General features: G+C 34.6%; 1 protein-coding gene across 1 annotated transcript in view; it reads left to right on the forward strand.

Annotated features, from left to right (window-relative positions):
• LOC133326568 (uncharacterized) overlaps positions 1-19,038 on the forward strand; it is a gene marked incomplete at its 3' end in the record, with an annotated part of 227,183 nt that extends 208,145 nt beyond the window's left edge. The window contains exons 6-7 of the mRNA XM_061535197.1: positions 17,136-18,318; positions 18,472-19,038. Coding sequence (XP_061391181.1) covers positions 17,136-18,318; positions 18,472-19,038 — 1,750 coding nt within the window. The remainder of the gene's footprint in view (positions 1-17,135; positions 18,319-18,471) is intronic.
• Between the last annotated feature and the right edge of the window lie 1,402 nt (positions 19,039-20,440).

Genomic DNA, 20,440 nt, shown 5'->3' on the forward strand with positions numbered 1-20,440 from the left:
CCGTGGTAGTTGTGTAGGGTATCATATGGTCGGCCCCGTCCGACTATACTGCTCCGCTCACTGGTTTTAATATACTTTAAAAAATATTAAATATTAATGATTTAGAAAATAATTTAATTGAAGCTTAAAAAATGTTTTTTACTTGAAAAAAATATATATTTATAAAAATCCACAGCTAAAAAATTCTCAACTCAATTGTTTATTCCACATCTCAAAAAAATATATTTAACTAAAATCAACTCCTCAAAAATGAAATAAAAAAATACACCTTTAAAAAATTTTAACACCTAATATGCTTAAAAAATATTCGTAAAATTAAAAAAGTACTTTAAATACATACTCCAAAAAATTTGGTCTTCGTAACAGTTATTAAAAAAAAATATTTGAAAATTCTTAGTTTCAAAAATTTTAAAAAAATTAATTCAGACCTTAAAAAATGTTCTTAAAAATCTACGAAGCTAAAAAAGGATTTTTTTTATTTTTTATAAATATAAAAATAAATGTAAACAAATTATAAAATTAAAAAAAAATCTACTTTAAATACATACTTAACCAGTGAGCGGAGCAATATAGTCCGTCGGGGCCGATCATATGATACCCTACACAACTTCAACGAAAATCTGACTTTCTGTGATTCTATATTTGCCCCTTTTGACCGACTAGAAGTCAACAAATATTATTAATATTCAGTACAGCCCTTCTAATTACTTATCCAGATTTGCTTCCCCGTGGGTTGCGATGTTTGGCATTTAATTGTGGCCTATATATCGATTCGAAAAACACAAAAAATAAAGTTTTCGGTCCACTTCATCCCAATATTAGTATCTAATCATCACCGAACATTATAGGCGTTGTCCTGCTGTATTTCCGCCCTCTAGTATGTGAATGGGTTACTAAATAATATCCGAATACGTAAGCACCTGTAAATATTTAAGTGTAACTCCCACATCCGAGTACATACGACAATATAGTTGGTATCAATTTAAAGGTCAACCACTCCTCTTGGATATACTATCAACTTCTCGGCTCTATGTCCTTCAGGAGTAAATATATACGGCATAGAATACAAATTTTATAATTTTTCACACAAAAGTCGGGTCCATTTGACCCGCTAAATATTCACCGATCTTTATCAAAACAGGCACGCTTATTCTTTGGACCGAACCCCTTCTCCATGTAAAAATTCGCTATGTTTGGGCCATAATTGAGGCCTCTAGAGTGACCAGAAAAACGGACAAAAATTAAGTATTTGGTCCATTTCATCCCCTAAATATAACCCGATCTTTACCAAAAACAATAGGGGTCTTCATTGGCCTGAACCCACCCTAATGCAAAATTTCGTGATGATTGGTCCATAACTGTGGCCTGTATCGTGTTTACAAATTATAATGGACAGACGGATGGACGGACACACATGTCTAGATCGACTCAGCTAGTCGACGAATGGTAGGTGGGTCTAGGACCAACATTTCGCTGCGTTACAAACTTTTTGGGCTGCACAAAGCTATAATACCCTGACAACAAAGTTGTGTAGGGTATAAAAATTTGATCTTCATAGCAGTTATTAAAAAAAAACCCTTCTTTGAAAATTCTTAGTTTCAAAAATTAAAAAAAAATAATTCAGGCTTAAAAAATTTGTCTACGTTATAACAATTCACGCTTCAATTTTTAATCGAAGATTAAAAAAATGATATTTTTTATTTACGTTAAAATATTAATAAATAATCCACTGCTACATTTTCATTTTTAAAAACAAAAAAACACACCTCAAAAACCCCGCTTAATAGATATTTTAAAAGTGCATATTTGAAATTTTTTTGTAAAATACACATTTGAAAAAAAAAATATTAAATTAACTCATTAGAAAAAATATATTTCTAAAAAAGTAAAAAGCAATATTTTTTATAATATTAAAATATATCGACGCCTCTGAACCTTAGTATGCTAAATCGACTTAGCATGTTTTAAAGTTCTTTACGTTTTTACATACTACGGTCCTTAATTTAAATTTACTGAAATTTTGGTAATCATCGGCCAATCCAAACCAAAGTTATGAGCAAAAATGTACTTAGCATGGCACGTACGATTAAAGAAACTTCCATACTTTGAAAGCTTCTACTGAAAAACTCACTTTTCAGACTTAGCATACTATGGTTCGGAGGCGTCGATATATTATATTAATATTTAATAATAATATAATATTAAAATATCGACTGAAAGATATATAAACAAATATTTCTAAAAATTGTCTGATAAACAATAATGGTTTGAAACCATAATAAAATGCTTTTGAAAGATCGTTGCTCCAAAAACGAATAATTTTTTTAAACACATTTAAGTGAGCAATGCCTTTAGAACCCATTTAAAAAATTGTTTTTAAATCTCAAAAATATTTTTAATAATTCCTCATATCCAGAACTCAAAAGATGTTTTTAAAAAATGCACACCTTAAAAATATTTGTAATAAAAAATTAATTTTTAAAATTATTTTTTCTTAATCCAAACCTAAAAAATACTTCAAAATAATACTTTTATGTAATTTAAAATATGTATTGTTATTATAAGGTAATTTTAAAAAATAATGTTTTACAAATTCAACAAACAAATATTTTACAACAATTCACACTTTATTTAATAACATAGAATAGCTGTGAGAGCCTTTAAAAAAAAAACTAATAAAATATGCGAATTTTCTCCATTATATGTTTAAAATTATATTTAAAAAACACTTTCTAGAAATGTACGTTCAAGCCTATAAAGCCTTTGTTTTGTTTCTGATACATTTAATAAATAAATATCCATACCCACTACTTCATCTACAAATCCATACCAATAAGAACGCAATGATTTTGTCTTGGTTATAACAAATGATTAATTACTTAAAAGTAAAATGTTTCAATTGTTAACATGTGAACTTGAACTACAGCCAGACAGTTCAATTACCTAATTTGTCTGTCAAAAAAAAAAAACTGAGTGAAACAAATTTAGATTTGTAAAGAAAATGGCATTCTCCTTCACGCACATAACGACAAAAAAACAAATAACCACTGACACTGAACTTTTTCTCTTCCCACAACAAAAATTCACTCGAACGTCAATTTCAATTATGTCTTGAGTTGTCATTCAATTACTACAGATTTCAGCAAAATCCAAAACCCAAGAAAAACTACACAACCGAAATTTTTTTTATCGAATTTCTGTTTATTTATCGGCGTTTTTTCAATCAGATTGGCATATTTTGCGTGCTTGTGTGTCAGATAATTATAAACAACAATTGTGGTATTTTGTTGAAATTTATGATGCTTTTAACATCTAAATGGAATTCCATTGTTGTTGTTGATTTTTTTTAATGTGCGAAAAAGAAATAAAACAAAATAATAATAAAAATAAATATTGCAAATATCATTTTGAATGATTAGCCAGCATTTCCTCGAATAGATTGGTGGCATTATCGCGTATGTGTACAATTTGTTCAAAGAAGTTTTCCGGTGGCCAATTGTAATCATCGATTTCTTCTTGGCACAAAAACTGCACCGTGGAGCAATACTTTTCGGGCCAGGATTCATAAACTATTGAATAAAAAAATATTAAAATAAAAATACAAATTCTGAAATATTATTCCTCTTTAAAGAGCATTCTTACCCATCTGATATTTACATGCTGAAATTTCCATATCACAATTTGTTTGAAAATGCCGAAAACATGATCGTTCTGTATCAAAATAGCACTGATTTTGTTCCGACACTTTGCATGACATTCGTATGCGTTCACGGCATTCGTGATTGGCTGCCGTCGATGCCGCCGCTGCATAATTGTATGAGAGCACACTTAAAAATAATACTACAATTCCAAAATTATTTAAAATATTTTTATTTTTGCATAGTTTTTGTTGTTGCTGGCTATTCCTCCGCCTGCCCAAGAACTTTACTCTCGTAGTGAACATTTTACGCGTATTTTTGATTTGAAACTAATTTGTATCATTTTCGGGTCTTTACTTATTGCCAAGAAAATAGTTTTTTTTTGTTTTTCTTTGGAATTCTATTAGTTTTGTTCATGATATTGAACCCTATTTGGAGGGGGGCCACAATGTATGTAAATATTAAAAACATATGTTGTAGAGGAATTGGTTGTGTATATTAGGGTGTATGTTTTCACTGAGAACTAGGTAATTGGCAAATGTCATTGTATATATTAATATATATATATATATAGCAAATATTTCATGGGTCTAAGGGAAGATTTCCAATAATGCCAAAATAGGTATTCTATATAAGGAACGTCCCCGGTAGGTATTCTATATAAGAAGAAGACGATTTTTCGAAAGCTTTATTTTTGAAAAATATATTGAGACCTTTTTTTCCAAGCGCAAATTTAAAAATATATTTAATGGATTTATTTTTTTTAGTTTTATTTTTTTCACACATTGTTTTTAATTTGGTATATTTATACCCTACACAACTATGTTGTCAGGGTATTATAGCTTTGTGCAGCTCCAAAAGTTTGTAACGCCGCGAAATATTGGTCCTAGACCCACCTTTAAGTATACCGATCGTCATATCTCGACTAGCTGAGTCGATCAAGACATGTGTGTCCTTCCGTCCGTCTGTCCATTATAATTTGTAAACACGATACAGGCCACAGTTATGGAAAAGATCGGTTAATATTTAGGGGATGAAATGGACCAAAAATTTTATTTTTGTCGGTTTTTCTGGTCGCTCCTGAGGCCGCAAATATGGCCCAAAAACCGCGAATTTTTGCATAGAGAAGGGGATCGGGCCAAAGAATAAGCATGCCTGTTTTGATAAAGATCGGTCAACAGTTAGCGGGTCAAATGAACCCTGAATTTTGTGTGAAAAATTACAAACTTTGTATTCTATGGCGTATATATTTGCCCCTGAAGGACCAAGGCCAGAGAAGTTTATAGTTTGTTCAAGATCAGTGGTTGACCTTTAAATTGATTAAATGTTTCATTGTAGAGAGCCTGCATGTTAGTCCTAATGGTAGTAGCTTTGGCTATGAAGCTGGGCAGAGGCTATAGTCTGTGAGTGACCAGTCTCGAACTGTTTGGGGTTCTACTGGTAATAGCTTTGGCTATGAACCTGACCGAAGGTTTCGGTAGCACGGGTGTCAGGGCCCCTAGGTGTGCGGATCTAGCCTGGCAGTTGGTGTTGGCCCTTCAGGGAGCATCGTGCTGGATGTGGTTTATACCCAAATCGCGGGTAGAGCTGTGGCTCGGCGTGGAGTTGCATTACAACCGGGTGCCTGACCCATAGAAAGGCTAAAGGGCTCCGCTTCCATCCAAGGAGGTGATCGCGTCCAAATACGTGTGATCGATTGGTACCTGCATTTCGGTGTGGGGGCGTTGGTTGACGCTTTGTATTAACTGGTGTTTACAGCACCGTGGGGTAAGACCGCAAGGTAGGTACCCACGTACTCTAAGCATCTCTATATGGTCGTATGTACTCAGATGTGGGAGTTACACTTAAATATTTACAGGTGCTTACGTATTCAGACATTATTAAGTAACCCAATATCACACTAGAGGGCGGAAATATAGCGCTAATCGCTTTGAAATGTTCAATGAGGATCCAGGTACGGTCAGGTATATCGGGTATAATTGTTGGTGATGAAGATCAAAATTTTGGGATGAAGTGGACCGAAAACTTAATTTGTTATGTTCTTTTCGAGACGATATGTAGGCCACAATTATAATCCGAACATCACAATACACGGTGAAGGGAATCTGGGCAAGTAATTGAAGGGTTGTACTCAATATTGGGAATATTCGGAAAATATGTCAATGTAAGGAAGAGGTGCTGTCGATCTTTAGTCGGGCAAGAGGGTACAACTATCACGAAATATTGCCCACGCTCAGAATAAACGTCGGCAGAAAGTTAGAGTTCCGTGGTAGTTGTGTATGGTCGGCCCCGTCCGACTATACTACTCCGCTCACTGCTTTTTTTTTATAAAAATGTGAAGTATATTTAAATCCTAACTTTTTGTTTCTTTTTTTGAGGCATGCATTATTTAATGAAAACATTTTTTGAAGAAAAAATATTTTTTTAAATGGAGTGTTTAAATAAATTTTTTCTGTACAACTAAAGGAGTAAAGTGATTGACTGACTGATTCAATGACAGACTGACTTAAAGATTCATCAACGCCAAGACGAAACTGCTGGAGCTAGAATCTTGAAATTTGGGGTCCAAAGGGGTCCGATAAGGCTGGATTTTTAACAATTTGTACTAGAACGGCACGAAAAGTACTAAGAAGTACTAAATGTGGCACCATTTGTATTTGGCGAACCGGTGGAGCTAGAACTCTAAATTTGAAATGAGGATCAATGATGAAGTGTAGAATAGATGCAGTATACGAAATATACTAAGTATACGAAAAGTACTAAAATGTACTAAATTTGGTACAATTTCGTATCATGTGAATGGATATGAATGGATAGAGCTATAAACTCGAAATTTTGGAATGCAAATTAAGGTTGAGAAGTAGAGTCGATATAAGAAAGTGGTTTTGAAAGCGCGTACTGATGTATACGAAAAGTACTAAACTGTACTTAATTTGGTACCATTTGAATTCGGAGAAACGGAGAGAGCTCGAATCCTGAAATTTGCCGAATCGTAATGTCGATCAGAGTATATGATAGCATATGTAGGTAGTTTTGGAAATTTGTACTTATGCGTATGAAAAGTACTAAATAGTACTTGGTACAATTCGGATTTGGGTGAACCCATAAAGCTGAAATCTTGACATTTGGAATTAGGATCATTGTTGGGGCGAGGGAAGGGAAATTAGTTTTGGAAATTCCTACTAATGTGAACTAAATTTGGTACAATTTAAATTTTGGGTGAACCGAATAGATGGTTTGGAAATTTGTACTAAATAGTACCAAATGCGAATTTGGGTGAACCGATTGAGCTGGAATCTTTAAATTTGACGTTAGGATTACTGTTGGGGTATAGGATTGGGCTTTGTAGGAAGTTTGGGAAATTCGTACTAATGTGTACTAAAATTGATACAATTCAAATTTTGCGTGAATCCTGAAATTTGGAGTTAGGGTCACTGTTTGGGTGTAGGATTGCAAGATATATAACGTTTTGAACATTTGTACTAATGTGTACTAAATGGTACCAAATTTGGATTTAGGTGAACCGATAGAGCTGGCATTTTGACATTTGGAGTTAGGAGCACAGTAGAGGTTTTAGATTAATGTGTACTAAATGGCACTAAATTTAGTACAATTTATATTTATAGTGAACTGATAGAGCTGGAATCCTGACATTGAGTAATACTATTTCTAGTGGATTACATGATGTAGTTAGTAATGCAAATGTGTATGTATGTGTACTAAATGGTACTAAATTTAATATAATTTCGACTTAGGTAAACCGTTAGAGCTAAAATTCTGAGAATATCAAATTAAGATTGTGGCATTTTGGAAATTCGTACTTATAGTAAGTAGTTATGGAAATTTATATTGATGTGTACTAACTGGTACTAAATTTGGATTTGGGGAAAGCTACATTTGATTTAGAGCTAGATTTAGTATAGAGCTAGATTTCAGTTGCGGTCATAATGGGTGTGTAGAGTTGAGATATGGAAGTACTTTTGGAAATACGTACTATAAGAGAAAATAGGTACTAAATGGTACTACAATTTTAATTGTGGTCGGTATTGGTTTTTAAATAATTCCCACATTATTTTATAAATATTTTCTTTGACGTCGGGATATTTTCAAATTATTTCTTGAAAAATGAATTTTTAAAATATTTTTGGTAAATTTTGAAAATAAACAAAAACAAAAGAAAATTTGACTTAGAAAATGCGTTTTAAGTTTTCAATTTACTAACACCTTACAAGGAACAGAGGAACTTCTACAGCTTCTCAATCATTGTATGTAAAAGATATTTATCTGATTTTTTCACAACATTAATTCAATTCAGCATCGTTAACTCAAAATTCACGATTTTTGATTTTTGCCAGTATTTAACAAAATGAGATTTATATGAGCTTTTTACCTATTTTTAAGTACCTCTAATTTTTTCAAATGACCACCCTAATGTTGTTGTATGTATTTAATAAACAAAAAACTACATACTTAATTCCGAGTACTCAGTTAATATTTACAAAATATGTTTTTCGGTTTTTGCTTTGCAATTCTTTAGAAATGTGTGCTTTTGCCCAAATAGACTTTGTTTGGACGATTTTATGAGGTTTCTTCTAATGGCGCGACTTTTGACACCTAACAGTGTAAGATATATACGTGTTTAGGTTACCAGCAAACATTGTGTAAATATTTTTATACAATGTGACAAAATCATTTACAAAATCCACGTTCAATGACATGACAAGTTGCAAAAAACAAAAAATCAGGTGTTAAATTGTCATGGAAAGGGTTTCATGGCAATCGTGAACTTATAAGAAGACCTTTTGGAATATTAGTTGGAAATCCCTTTGATCGGCATGAACGAAAATTGGATTGCCATGTCAGGGCTGTACGTAGGATGACCCATCGTTTCCATAAGGAGCAAGCTTGAACCGCTGCTCCTAATTCCAACTATTCTCAAACAATTTTATGTGACACAATTATCCTTTTTGGCAATCTTCGTATAATTCACTATACAACATAACACATGGTGGTACGCAAAGCGAATTGACAACACATCGCGGTACGTCGACTCTTATAAGAACAAGGTTGGACATCCATCTTTGCTCTTATAAGAGTAGAAGACAAATCTACCTTCCTTCCTATTAAAAATTATTTCTACAGATGGTCTCTATTGTATTCAATTCGTTTTGACGTACCACCATGTGTTGTGTTGTATATAGTGAATTATACGAAGATTGTCAAAATGGGTAATTGTGTCACATACAATTTTTAATAGGAAGAAAGGTATTTTTGTCTTCGACTGATATTAGAACAAAGTTGGACATCCTTACTTTTTATACCCTCCACCATAGTATGGAGGGTATATTAGTTTTGTCATTCCGTTTGTAACTCATCGAAATATTCATTTCCGACCCTATAAAGTATATATATTCTTGATCAGGGTAAAATTCTAAGACGATATGGCCATGTCCGTCCGGCTGTCCGTCCGTCCGTCTGTTGTAATCACGCTATCTTCTGAAGGAATTGAGATAGGGTGCTGAAATTTTGCATAGGGTTGTCTTTTGTCTGCAGGCAGGTCAAGTTCGAAGATGGGATATATCGGCCCACGTTTAGGCAAAGCTCCCGTATAACAGTACCCCCCAATTTTCGGAATTTTGGGGTTCTTGGGCGCGTTTTTCAACCGAATACGCTGAAATTTGGAACATTGGGTTCTTATTGGGTACTAAATGTCCCCACAAACAAATATAAATATAGGTCCACTTTTTCTGGTAGCCCCCATATAACGGTACCTCCTAATTTACAGTATTTTGGGGATTTTGATCGTATTTTTCTACCGAATTGACTGTAATTTAGTATTTCGAGTTCTTAATGGGTACCAAATCTCTGCACATAAAATTATAAATATAGGTCAATTTTTTCGGATATCCCCCATATAAGGGTACCACCAAAATTTTGGTATTTTGGGGTTCATGAGCGTGTTTTTCAACCGAATACGCTGAAATTTACTATATTGGGTTCTTAATAGGTAATAAATCTCTCCACAAAAAATTGTAAATATAGGTTAATTTTTTCGGATATCCCCAATTTTCGGTATTTTGGGGTTCTTGAGCGCGTTTTTCAACCGAATACGCTAAAATTTGGTACATTGGGTTCTTAATAGGTTCGAAATCCCTCCATAAAAAATTATGAATAAAGGTCCATTTTTTCGGATAGCCCCCATATAAGTACCCCCAATTTTCGGTATTTTGGGGTTCTTGAGCGCGATTTTCATCCGAATTTGCTGCAATTTGGTATTTTGTAGTTGTATATGGTAACAAACTTCCTTACCAAAAATTATTAATATTCGCCTCCTTTTTGGGGTAGTCCCCATTTTCTATATTAAAATAGTTATCTGATTTGTTCCGCGTTTTGAGTTTGGTTCTAAGACTCTTTTTTAAGAATTTCACCTGCGGAGGATAAAGTGTATACACCCTCATTAGCCATAAGGTTGTAGTTATTATTATCCTTTAAAAATTTCTAAAATTTGTATTATGGTTTAAATAATCCGTTTTTAGAAATGTCGATATAGGTCCACTTTTTGGTATGTTCCGTATATTTTCATTTCTAGTACCTGTCAATATATCTATGGTGGAGGGTATTCAAAGTTCATTCATTTCATTTTTCACTTGTTATTATTCTCTTTGTATGTAATAACCCCTTATTTGACTCCTTTTAAGTGTCCCGTTCACTTTCGTCTTCTATAAAGAAACCCTTGGATTTTTTTAATTTGTTATCTTTGCTTCAATGACCAGCTTGGATCTCTTGCCAAAAGGCCCTTTAAGTTTTCAACTTTAATTGCCTTATCTAAGACAATCAATCGATAATTGCCACCTACAATCAATTCAGCTATTTTTGCTTTTGTCTACCCGCCCATCTGTCCGCTTGTCTAATGTCCACCTCCATACGCATTTAAACTTTACAAATTGAAACAAATAAATTTGAATTGAGTCGAACAACAGAAACAAACTTATTTTTCTATGTCATGTTCAACTTTTGGGGCCGTTAATACAAAAATAAAATTCCACCTCGATACCTATTTTCATTCGTTGTTTTTTTTTTGTGTGTTCTAATTTTTGGGCACGAAACCTCAACAATGACATGCAAAAAAAAAAAGAGAATAATAGAATAGAATAAAATTGGTTTAATTGTATATAATTCAAACCCGAAACAAACAATAATAACAAACACTTGGCAAAAATGTCAGGGATGGAAAACCTCTTGTTCTCGAAAACTTTTTCGAATGAGAATAAGAATAAGTTTTATTAAACTCCCATGTAATATAGAGAATGTGTGATCTGTTTATAAAGAGAAATGTTTTCTAATCAATTCAATCAAAGAAGAAGAACCCTTAAAATTAACCCAAATTTTTCAATTGAATAAGTAATAAATGTGTATGTTCGTCTGCGACGAACTTTCTATCATACCATCTATACCAGGAGCGAAGCATTCAGCATATCTAATATCGCTCTGGACTTTTATATGTGGACCAAGTCATAGTAAATTCTTCGCCTGAAGGGTTTTTACTCTTAGAATACAGATACTCATGTTGGAAATTTGGGTTGAGACCTTCAATATCCCGAACATGGAGCTGGATGTCTTTATCGGGGCTTCTCAAAACATGGACATATATTGAAAACTATGACTTATGGCCAAATTTTTACCCGCCAATAACTCCGTTTGGGTATGCATTAGGGACCATTAAAATAGATCATGAAAAATGGGACTGGGACGACCAGCAAAATACCGAGAACTTAATATGCAGGTTGTGTCAAAACAAGGACCCACCAAAAAAATTTTGGAATATACACCTGGGACCATAAAAATGAATCATGGGCCGCTAAGAATTTAAAATGTCAATCTACAACCACTTCAGTTGAAAAATGCAACTGGGACGACCAGCAAAATACCTAACATGGGACGAGAACTTGATATGAATATTATGCCAAAAAGAGGACTTAATTTTAAAATGTTTTGCGGAGAATATTTTTTAATCGGAAATATCCAATCACATCCAGTTCCGTTGGGAAATGGTCTTAGGGCTATGAAAATACATAAATGTGGCGAAACCTTTACATGGGTACAATTTCAAAATATATTTTGAAAATTCTTTGCGAAGAAATTTGGTACCCTCAATGTTGTTTTTTTATGAAATTGCAATTCCCCAGCTCTGGAAGCAAAAAAGAACAAACGAAAAAAAACACATACCCAAAAAACATGCGACCAAAAATGTGACCGCAAAAGAATTCGACAGCTAACAAAAAAATGAGCACAAGAATCACGAGAGTGACAGATGAATTCAATTGAATTACAAATGAAAACAATGTAACTGTGTGTGTGAGTGTGTTTTTTAAGGTTTTCAAAAATTATTGGGACGTCACTAAAATTTAGACTGAAACGGAATCGTTGCGCTATATTACAAGGAGATATCTAATACAAGAAAATTCTAAGGCCGACCGGTCCGAACTTTTTATATCCTCAACCAGGAGATGGACATTCAAAATACCAAAAATCGATTGGTACTTTTACATGGAGACTGGGCCATAAAGAATTGCTATCAAGAACAAACGAAATGTCAATATGCAGATCCACATGTTGGAAATTTTGAATATAACCTTGAAAATTATGTGTGACCTTCATATGGCGACTATGGAGAAACAGATTTCTACTGAAAATATTCTGTGTTGTAGTATAAACGATTTTTTACCGAATAAGAATTAAAAAAGTGTAAATACCCCCAAATCGATTGAAAAGCGTTTATATACTCCCAAAAATACACACAATGGCTACAAATCAAGATATTGAGCAATTTCTTCATGTATAATAGGGTGGCCAGCAAAAAAACACTATAACGAATTTTGACCTGTGGCGAATTTTTCCTCCTGGGGTTTTCATATACTCACCAAGGTCTTTCATCCCCAATGTGCATTTTACAATTAAATATTTAGACCCGATGAGAATCGATAAAAATTCTTTTGCAAAACATCTCATGAATTCAAAAGTTGGGGGCTACCTTCACACTTTTGGCAATTTTCATAATTTTTGATAGGCAGATTTTCTAAAATATAAAATTACAACGAATTTGGTTTAAACCCGAGCCAAAAATTTTCAAAATTCCCAATTTCGGATGCTTAAACAGGAGCCCCCCCAAAACAAATATTCAATCGTGAATAAATGTACGAAGAAAAAGGCATGTGCCAAAATGCAGGGCATATAGGTGCATTTTAACAAAAACTGCTGACTATGATAACAAAAACGGAATACAAATTGTTTTTGTCATTTACCTTTTGATCGGCAGCCTAAATTTACAAAAATAAAAAGAACGCGAAGACAATGAAATACAAAACATTTTTTTGTAAACTGTTTACTGTAAACTTGGCAGCGATATTCTTTAAGTTTTAAATGTGGGTGTCGATAGTGTTGACCAAGAAGCCATAGGGGGGCATATTGTGAATGTGACTACTTCAACCACTACACCTGTAATCGTGTCAAGGTTAAGGTAATGAGATTTAATTTTATTGAATAAATTTCAATTGTTGGTGACACTTAATTCGATATTTATTGAGGTTAATTCGACAAAAGATTAAGGCCACTGTGGTAAGGGGAATTTGGTAGAAGTAACAGCATGTGATAGCAGGAGAAATTACAGCGATAGGCATTCTGCCATTTTGTTATAAATATAGAACGGTGTTCAAAATGTAAATAGTGACGATATGAAATGACAATTTGATGTCAAAATATCGACCTATTATTAAAAAATGTATGCGATGTGATCTGTTATATTCTTAGAACCGATAGACTATATCGGATCACATGATATTATAAATATATTTTTTATCGAAATGTTGATATTTATTGAAATTGTTGACCGATGTAATTAATTGCACTGTTTAGATCACAACAGTTGGCCCCTTCGAGAATTATCTTGCACACCTGCCAGCCAGACCAAGGGACAAACTGCAAGTTGTCTGGCATGGATTTGATCTGGAGACACGTGGGATCGAATCCCCAATATATCTGGTATTCCATATTATACAAAAAATCCCCTTTATTATTTGTATCGTATCAAAGAGTTTGACAATTTTAATACTTGTAGTAAAATATACACAATCTCTAATTTTATATTACCCAAAACTAATATCATTATTAGTTAAAAGAAAAAAATTTTCATTTTATTGATGCCGTTGTACCAAAATTTTTCCACACTAAATAATATTCATAATGTGTCACAGAAAATAACAAACCAACTAAATTATATATTTATACTAGCGGGCCCGGCAAACGTTGTCTTGCATAGCAATATTGTTGATGTATTATTCACATAACGATAGGCCAATAATAAGTTAGCTTTTTCTACCCTCCACGATTTGAGATAGTGCTCTGAAATTTGCACATACATTGGTACTACTCCTAGGTTCACTATTTAGGGTAGCCATATAACCGTACCTCGCAATATGAGAAGTTTTGACGATTTTTCAACAGAATGGGTTGTAATTGAACAGAAAATATCCGTACCAAATATTATCAATATTGGCACATATTTCAGAGTACTGCCCATATAACGGTAGCAATAAACATTCCATATTTTGAAGATCTTGGTCACGGTTTACAACAGAATATCTGTACTTAAAATTATCAATATTGGCAAGTATCCAGGTAATCCCTTCATTTAATTTTATATATTGGATGATCATTGAGTAGAAAATGTTCCTTAAAAAATTGTGCAAGCTTCGGGAAAGCCTCCATATAATGGCACTCCACATTTTTGGAGTTTTGGTCACGTTTTTCAACCTAATCAGCTTTAATTGGTTGTTTTATTTGGTAGCATGAACCCTACTTAAAATTGTCAATATTGGTCCACTCCTCTGTATTTTGTTTGAACACGTGTTTCAACCAAATTAGCTGTAATTTTATATTTTAAATGATCAGTGAGTACAAAATCTCCTTACAAAGAATTATCAATATTGATCCAAGTTTCCGGGGAGCACCCATATAATGGTAACCCCAATAATTTCTCATATGCTGTCAAATATTCCTACCAAAAATGTATATATCTCCATTCCCATTGTAGTAGCTAAAATATGTCATTCCGGGATATTGGAGGTGAGACACATTTCTGCGAAAAATTACCTATTTAGGTCCAAGTTTTGATATAGCAATACATACAGGTCTCGCCCCATTTTCAATACATTGACCTAATCTTCTCATAGAGTTGGCTATAATTTGGCATAACATCATCCCAGAAGTTATGCACTATATCTAAAGGTTCTTACTCCCGTTTTCCAATCTGAGTGTTATCGGTAGTTGGCATGTTCAATACGAATAGGTAACATCGGATGGAGGTTTTGGTACAACCATCAAATTAGATATTATGCTATTTTTCTAATTTTGCTGGTTTTTTGTCGGTTGTTCTCTTTACAGCTGAACTTAATGATAGATTTTTGCAAAGGAAATATCTGGTATATTAGTTTTCTCTGTGATACACATTTTTGGTATGGGATATATGCGACGTGGTCTGTTTATAAGTTCAAAGATATTGAAAAACGATTAGGCATTTAACCACCTGATTTCATATTTCCCGTTGCATATCAACATTTCATTTACTTCATTCATATTATTATTTTCAAACATATTAATCTAGGGCATGGATCTTAGAATCCGAATATCCTGAATGGCCACGAACTCGATTCAGAATGTCTTCTGATTTTCCATCCTTGCATTGGTCCCAATATGTACCTGTATTCTATGGAAAACGTGTAAATACAATGATCGCGTGTGCATTCAATAATATACTTCTCAATTATTTGTTGTATTCTCCCAAAAAAATGTTTCAATACAATGTCAATCCAATTTAAAAAAAAAATAAATATTTTGAAAAATTTTAATAAATGACAAATGTAGGCTTAAAGGCATTATACTCTACCAATTTTCGCTCAAAATACCTCAAAATAACAACTACGACGTGGTGCTTTCCATATAGCTCGATACTAAATTCGCAGAAATGCAAATATGCTTCAAAATATTTTTTGCAAATTTTTCGCGATTTTCAAATTTTTCTCACCTTTTAAACCTTCCCTGAAGATTCACGAACACTTCAACATTCAACATTGCCGCCCCGGCAAACGTTGTCTTGCATAGCAATATTGTTGATGTATAATTCACATAACGATAGCCCAATATTAAATTATCTTTAAGATAGTGCTCTGAAATTGCGGTATTGGTATTGGTGAGGCACCCAACCATTGAGCTTATTTTTGAATCCAGCTTTGTGTGAATGGTTTAATTTTTAGCTCCTGGACGATGTTACGACATGCCTGTAAAATTCGATCGTTCCACCGGTCTAATGGATTTCTTTTTCCCAAACCTAATATTAGGGATACTTATTGGGCAGAAATTCTCCCTAATTAGAATTTTCCATATTGACTCAAGTATTCGGATATCCCCATCTAACGGCATCCCTTAATATTCGGTATTTGGCTGCCATGTTATGTTCGCCCAAGGTTTCAAATATCCCCCATGTAATAGTAATCCACCTTTTTCGATACTGTGTTCCTATTATTATTATTTTCAAGAAGAATAATCTAGGGCACGTGTCTTAGAATCAGAACTCTTTCTGAATCTTCAGATTTTCATCCTTGCATTTTTTCCAAAATGTACGTGAATTTTATGGAAAACGTGTACATACAATGATCGCGAATTCATCTCAATTATTGTTTTGCATTCTCAGAAAAAAAGTTTCGTTACAATGCCAATTGAATAAAATAAAATATTTTGAAAAATTTCAATATTTGACAAATGAATATTTATTTTTTCATAACATTGTTTTTCATAATATTTTTTTTCATAATATTTTTTCTTTTTTGCAAATTTTTCGCGATTTTTAAATTTTCCTCACCTTTTAAACCTTCCCTGAAGCTCTACGAATATTTTAAGACTAAGATAAGAAAAATCCGTTCAGCCGTTCTCGAGTTTTAGCGAGACTAACGAACAGCAATTCATTTTTATATATATAGATAGATAAGTCTGCAACAAAACCCAAAAAACTTTGTTTGTTGTCTACCCTTTTCAATACCTCCACAACTATCTGTGGTTATCCGACTCACATATTCAGTGTGTGTGTGTTTTATATTCTCACAGGTTTTGACCTCTTGACTTTTTGTCATTTCGATTCATTGGGTCATGTGTCAGGCTAAAATAAAAGTTCACATGCAATTGGCAATCGCTTCATTCATGGTGTGTAGGAAGATAACAACCATACGCTTGTATATATGTACATATAATATTTCTTACACAACTTGAAATATGAAAGTTCAAAAGCTTAAATATATAACATTCTGTCATCCAGTAAATCTCTATAATTGCCATTAATTTAATAAACAAAACATTATTTCACATTTATCTTTTTTCATCTGAGTTCTTGAATTTTAATTGCCCTTTCTCTTTCTCGTTTTTTTTTGCATTTTTTGCTTTTCATTCCAGAATCCGCTATTGATAGCTCGGTGAATGACCTAAGTTCTGAATCAGCCACTGCCAAAACTAGCTGCCAGCTACAACAACAAAATCCCCAACCACTGCAACTGCAACATCCACAATCGGAACAACAACAACAATCACTACTTAAGAAGCAACAAAATTTCAAACGTTACCAAGGACATCATCCGCACTTCCATCATCACACTGCACCCGCATACTATACCGATCTACATTTACGTATCCATACGCCGGAAGTCAAGGATTCTCTGAATGAGAATTATCAAAGTGTCTATAGGACACCCTCGAAATTGGTAAAGGACGAACGGCAATTTCCCAAAACGGCCACAGCCACAGTAGCACCGCCCATTATCCAATCACCGAAATCGCCCACAGCTATAGCACCAAAGGACGTGACCAGTGCCGAACAACAGGAAGGTAACTCCACAACATCTGGGGCTTCGTTTTTTCGTGGGGCTGGTTCCGGTCTTCCAAGGGAGGAACCGCAGCCAAAAAGTGTCAACGATCCGTACGGGAACTCATCACCAAATTTGGCGAACCCTGCAAAAGGTAATATTCCCTATGATCTTCCCCCGGTCGCTAATGCCGATGGTAGTGTAGTTTTTGCTTGTACCAATTTTAAGCCCTGTAACAGCAGCAAGGCAACGGAATTCGCTCCCCAGCCTTCTGCTGGCTCTCCGCGAAATTCACCTGCCACTGCCGGAACACGTAGTAGTCGAAGCACGCAGCGTTTTAGTAACCGCCGGAGGGCAGTGCGTGTGCGCAGTGAATCACGACCAATTAGCGCTCTCTATGACATAATATGCAAAGAAAAGGGTCTAGACATCGGCAGTTCATCATCAAACGAAGACGAATTTTCTGCACCCAATAGTCACGACGAACGTCAACGATCTCGACGATCGCATTCAAGATCGTTGAGCAAACAAACAAAGGCGGCCAGTAGCACAAACGTCATGATGTCTCCGGGCGGGGAGACAAGTCAAACCCGTGTGATGAGCCAGAAAAAACGCTCCAAGGACAAGCGTTCCTCATCGTCCATCTTTATCAATGATCTTAGTGACAACGAGTATGACGATAGTAGTCTCCTCCTGCAAGTCGAGGATGATGCCAACATGGCATTGCATCGCAATCACAAGAAATCCCATCTACCAATGATGGATTCTCAGACCAAGTCTTCTTCTTTGCCACCAGGTCTAAAAAGTCTTTCGGATTATAGTTTGAATATTGAAAATCACAATAACAAAAATAATCATCAAACGCATCGTCATCATCATCACCAACAAAAACAACAACAACATCAACAACCACCACAACCTCCCTCCAGTAAAGTATCTCAAGACTCCTTAAAGACTCTTCAAACCAGTAGTGCTAGTGATAATGTACTTAATGCTAATCATTCATCATTATCTTCATCATCCACGAAACCGATTCCGCCTTCTGTGGCCCAGCCAATGGCGGGAGCAGGTGCTGGCACCTCTACAGCAGCAATCATTTCGCCCAAAGCCGAACGTTCATCACGTAAATATAGACGTTCACGCGATGAGAAACCGCGCCGTCATACCGATGGTGCTGTCCAACTTTTAACAGCCGAACAGGAACTGAAGGAGAAGGAGCTCGAGCGGCATCAGGAATACCAACAATACCCGCATCATCATCATCTGCCACCTCATCCTCATCAGTGTGATGATCACAACGATGATGATGTTGTTGTTGCTGCTGATCAAACGCATCGTCATCACCACCACCATCGCCATAATCCTCCTCATCCTGAGCATTCTCATGCATCAGAGCCGCAACAACAGCAGCAGCAGCCACAGCATTCATATCATCATGATTTAAATGGTGCCGGTCACGATTTTCATGTATCCGCTAATGCTGCAAATGCTAAGAGGTAGGTAGTGGTGTTGGAGACTTAAGTTGCACATTTGTTTTGCTTGCCTCCAATTTGTGTGTTTATTTAAAACCTGCCATTCGTCGTTCCATCCGCATCAGCATCACCAACAGCGTCTTGGCTGTCATCGCCGTCGTCGCCGTCTTCGTCATGCTTATGACCAAAACCAATGTCAGTGGCATTGGCCATGGTTAGTTTTGCAAATTACACAAAATTGCGGCAAATATTTTTAATAAGCCCTGTACTCCATGGGGAAAATTTTACAGTTTACCTTGTGCAATATACAATTGGTTATCCTTGAACTTGTTCGATTGGAAAAGTTTCTGAGAGTTTTATAGATTGGAAGTGTAATAGACTAATGGAAGTATTGCAAAGTGTTTAATGAAACGCATACGAGGGTTGCTATATATATATATTTAGAGATAAGATATAATGTTTGGTATTGCGAATGGTATATATTTGAGCTACACGATTTTGTGTAGCTCCAATATAAGGATACCGCACATGTTCTGTATTTTTTCCAATACACCGAATTGCCAGTCACTTTACATTAATAGGTCTTGGTGGGGGAGAAACATCGTTACAGAAAACTGTTGGTATAATTCCAAGTTTATCATAGTCCAATATTAAGGGCTTGACCAATATTCGGTATTTTTAAGATTTTAGACGTATTTTTCAACAAAGATTTGATATTTGAAAAAATATGTATATAGGCCAATTTTATGACATAGCCAAATAAAGGTCCCTCCCCATTTCCGGTATTTAAGGGTTTTAACCATATTTTTCATCACAAGTGGTTGTAAAATACTACTTTCTTGGAGGTTGCTCAAAATATTTTTTGAAGGTCCAAATTTTAGCATAGCCGTCATATAGAAGTTCTGACCCATTTTCGGTATTTTGAAAGTTTTAGCCGCATTTTCCGCCGTATTAGCTGTAATTTGGCATCCCGTATTTTGAAAAATGATTCGAATAGGTTCGTGTTTTGGAATAATTCTCATATGGAAGTCCCGTTCCACTTTCGGTATATCAAATGTTTTAGATGCATTCCGGACCAAATTGGCGGTAATTTAAAATTTCTAGTTTAAGTAGACTATGCAGAAAAGTTGCACCGAAAAATACGTTTTCGGTACATTTAATGTTGTTGTTGCAAACATGTTGGCTGTAGGCGAAAGTTCTTTCCTGAAAATATTGGTAGAAAAAAATAGAACTCAGAAATGGAAAATATTAATTAGGAATTATAATTTAATTTTTGATTCCGGAAACAATGCGCTCTCGAAATGAGAACATTGCTGTACCTGGGTCTTAGTTGTGCACAGAATCGAACTAGTTTTCCTAGTCTCTCACTGTCCGAAATTTCTGGAAGATATTGGACTTTCTTGCATCTGTAACCATTTATGGCTTC

This window comes from Musca vetustissima, unplaced genomic scaffold (genome assembly GCF_032173495.1).
Source record: "Musca vetustissima isolate MV318-11 ecotype Yass unplaced genomic scaffold, APGP_CSIRO_Mvet_v1 utg10137, whole genome shotgun sequence".
NCBI classification, from domain to species: Eukaryota; Metazoa; Arthropoda; class Insecta; order Diptera; family Muscidae; genus Musca; species Musca vetustissima.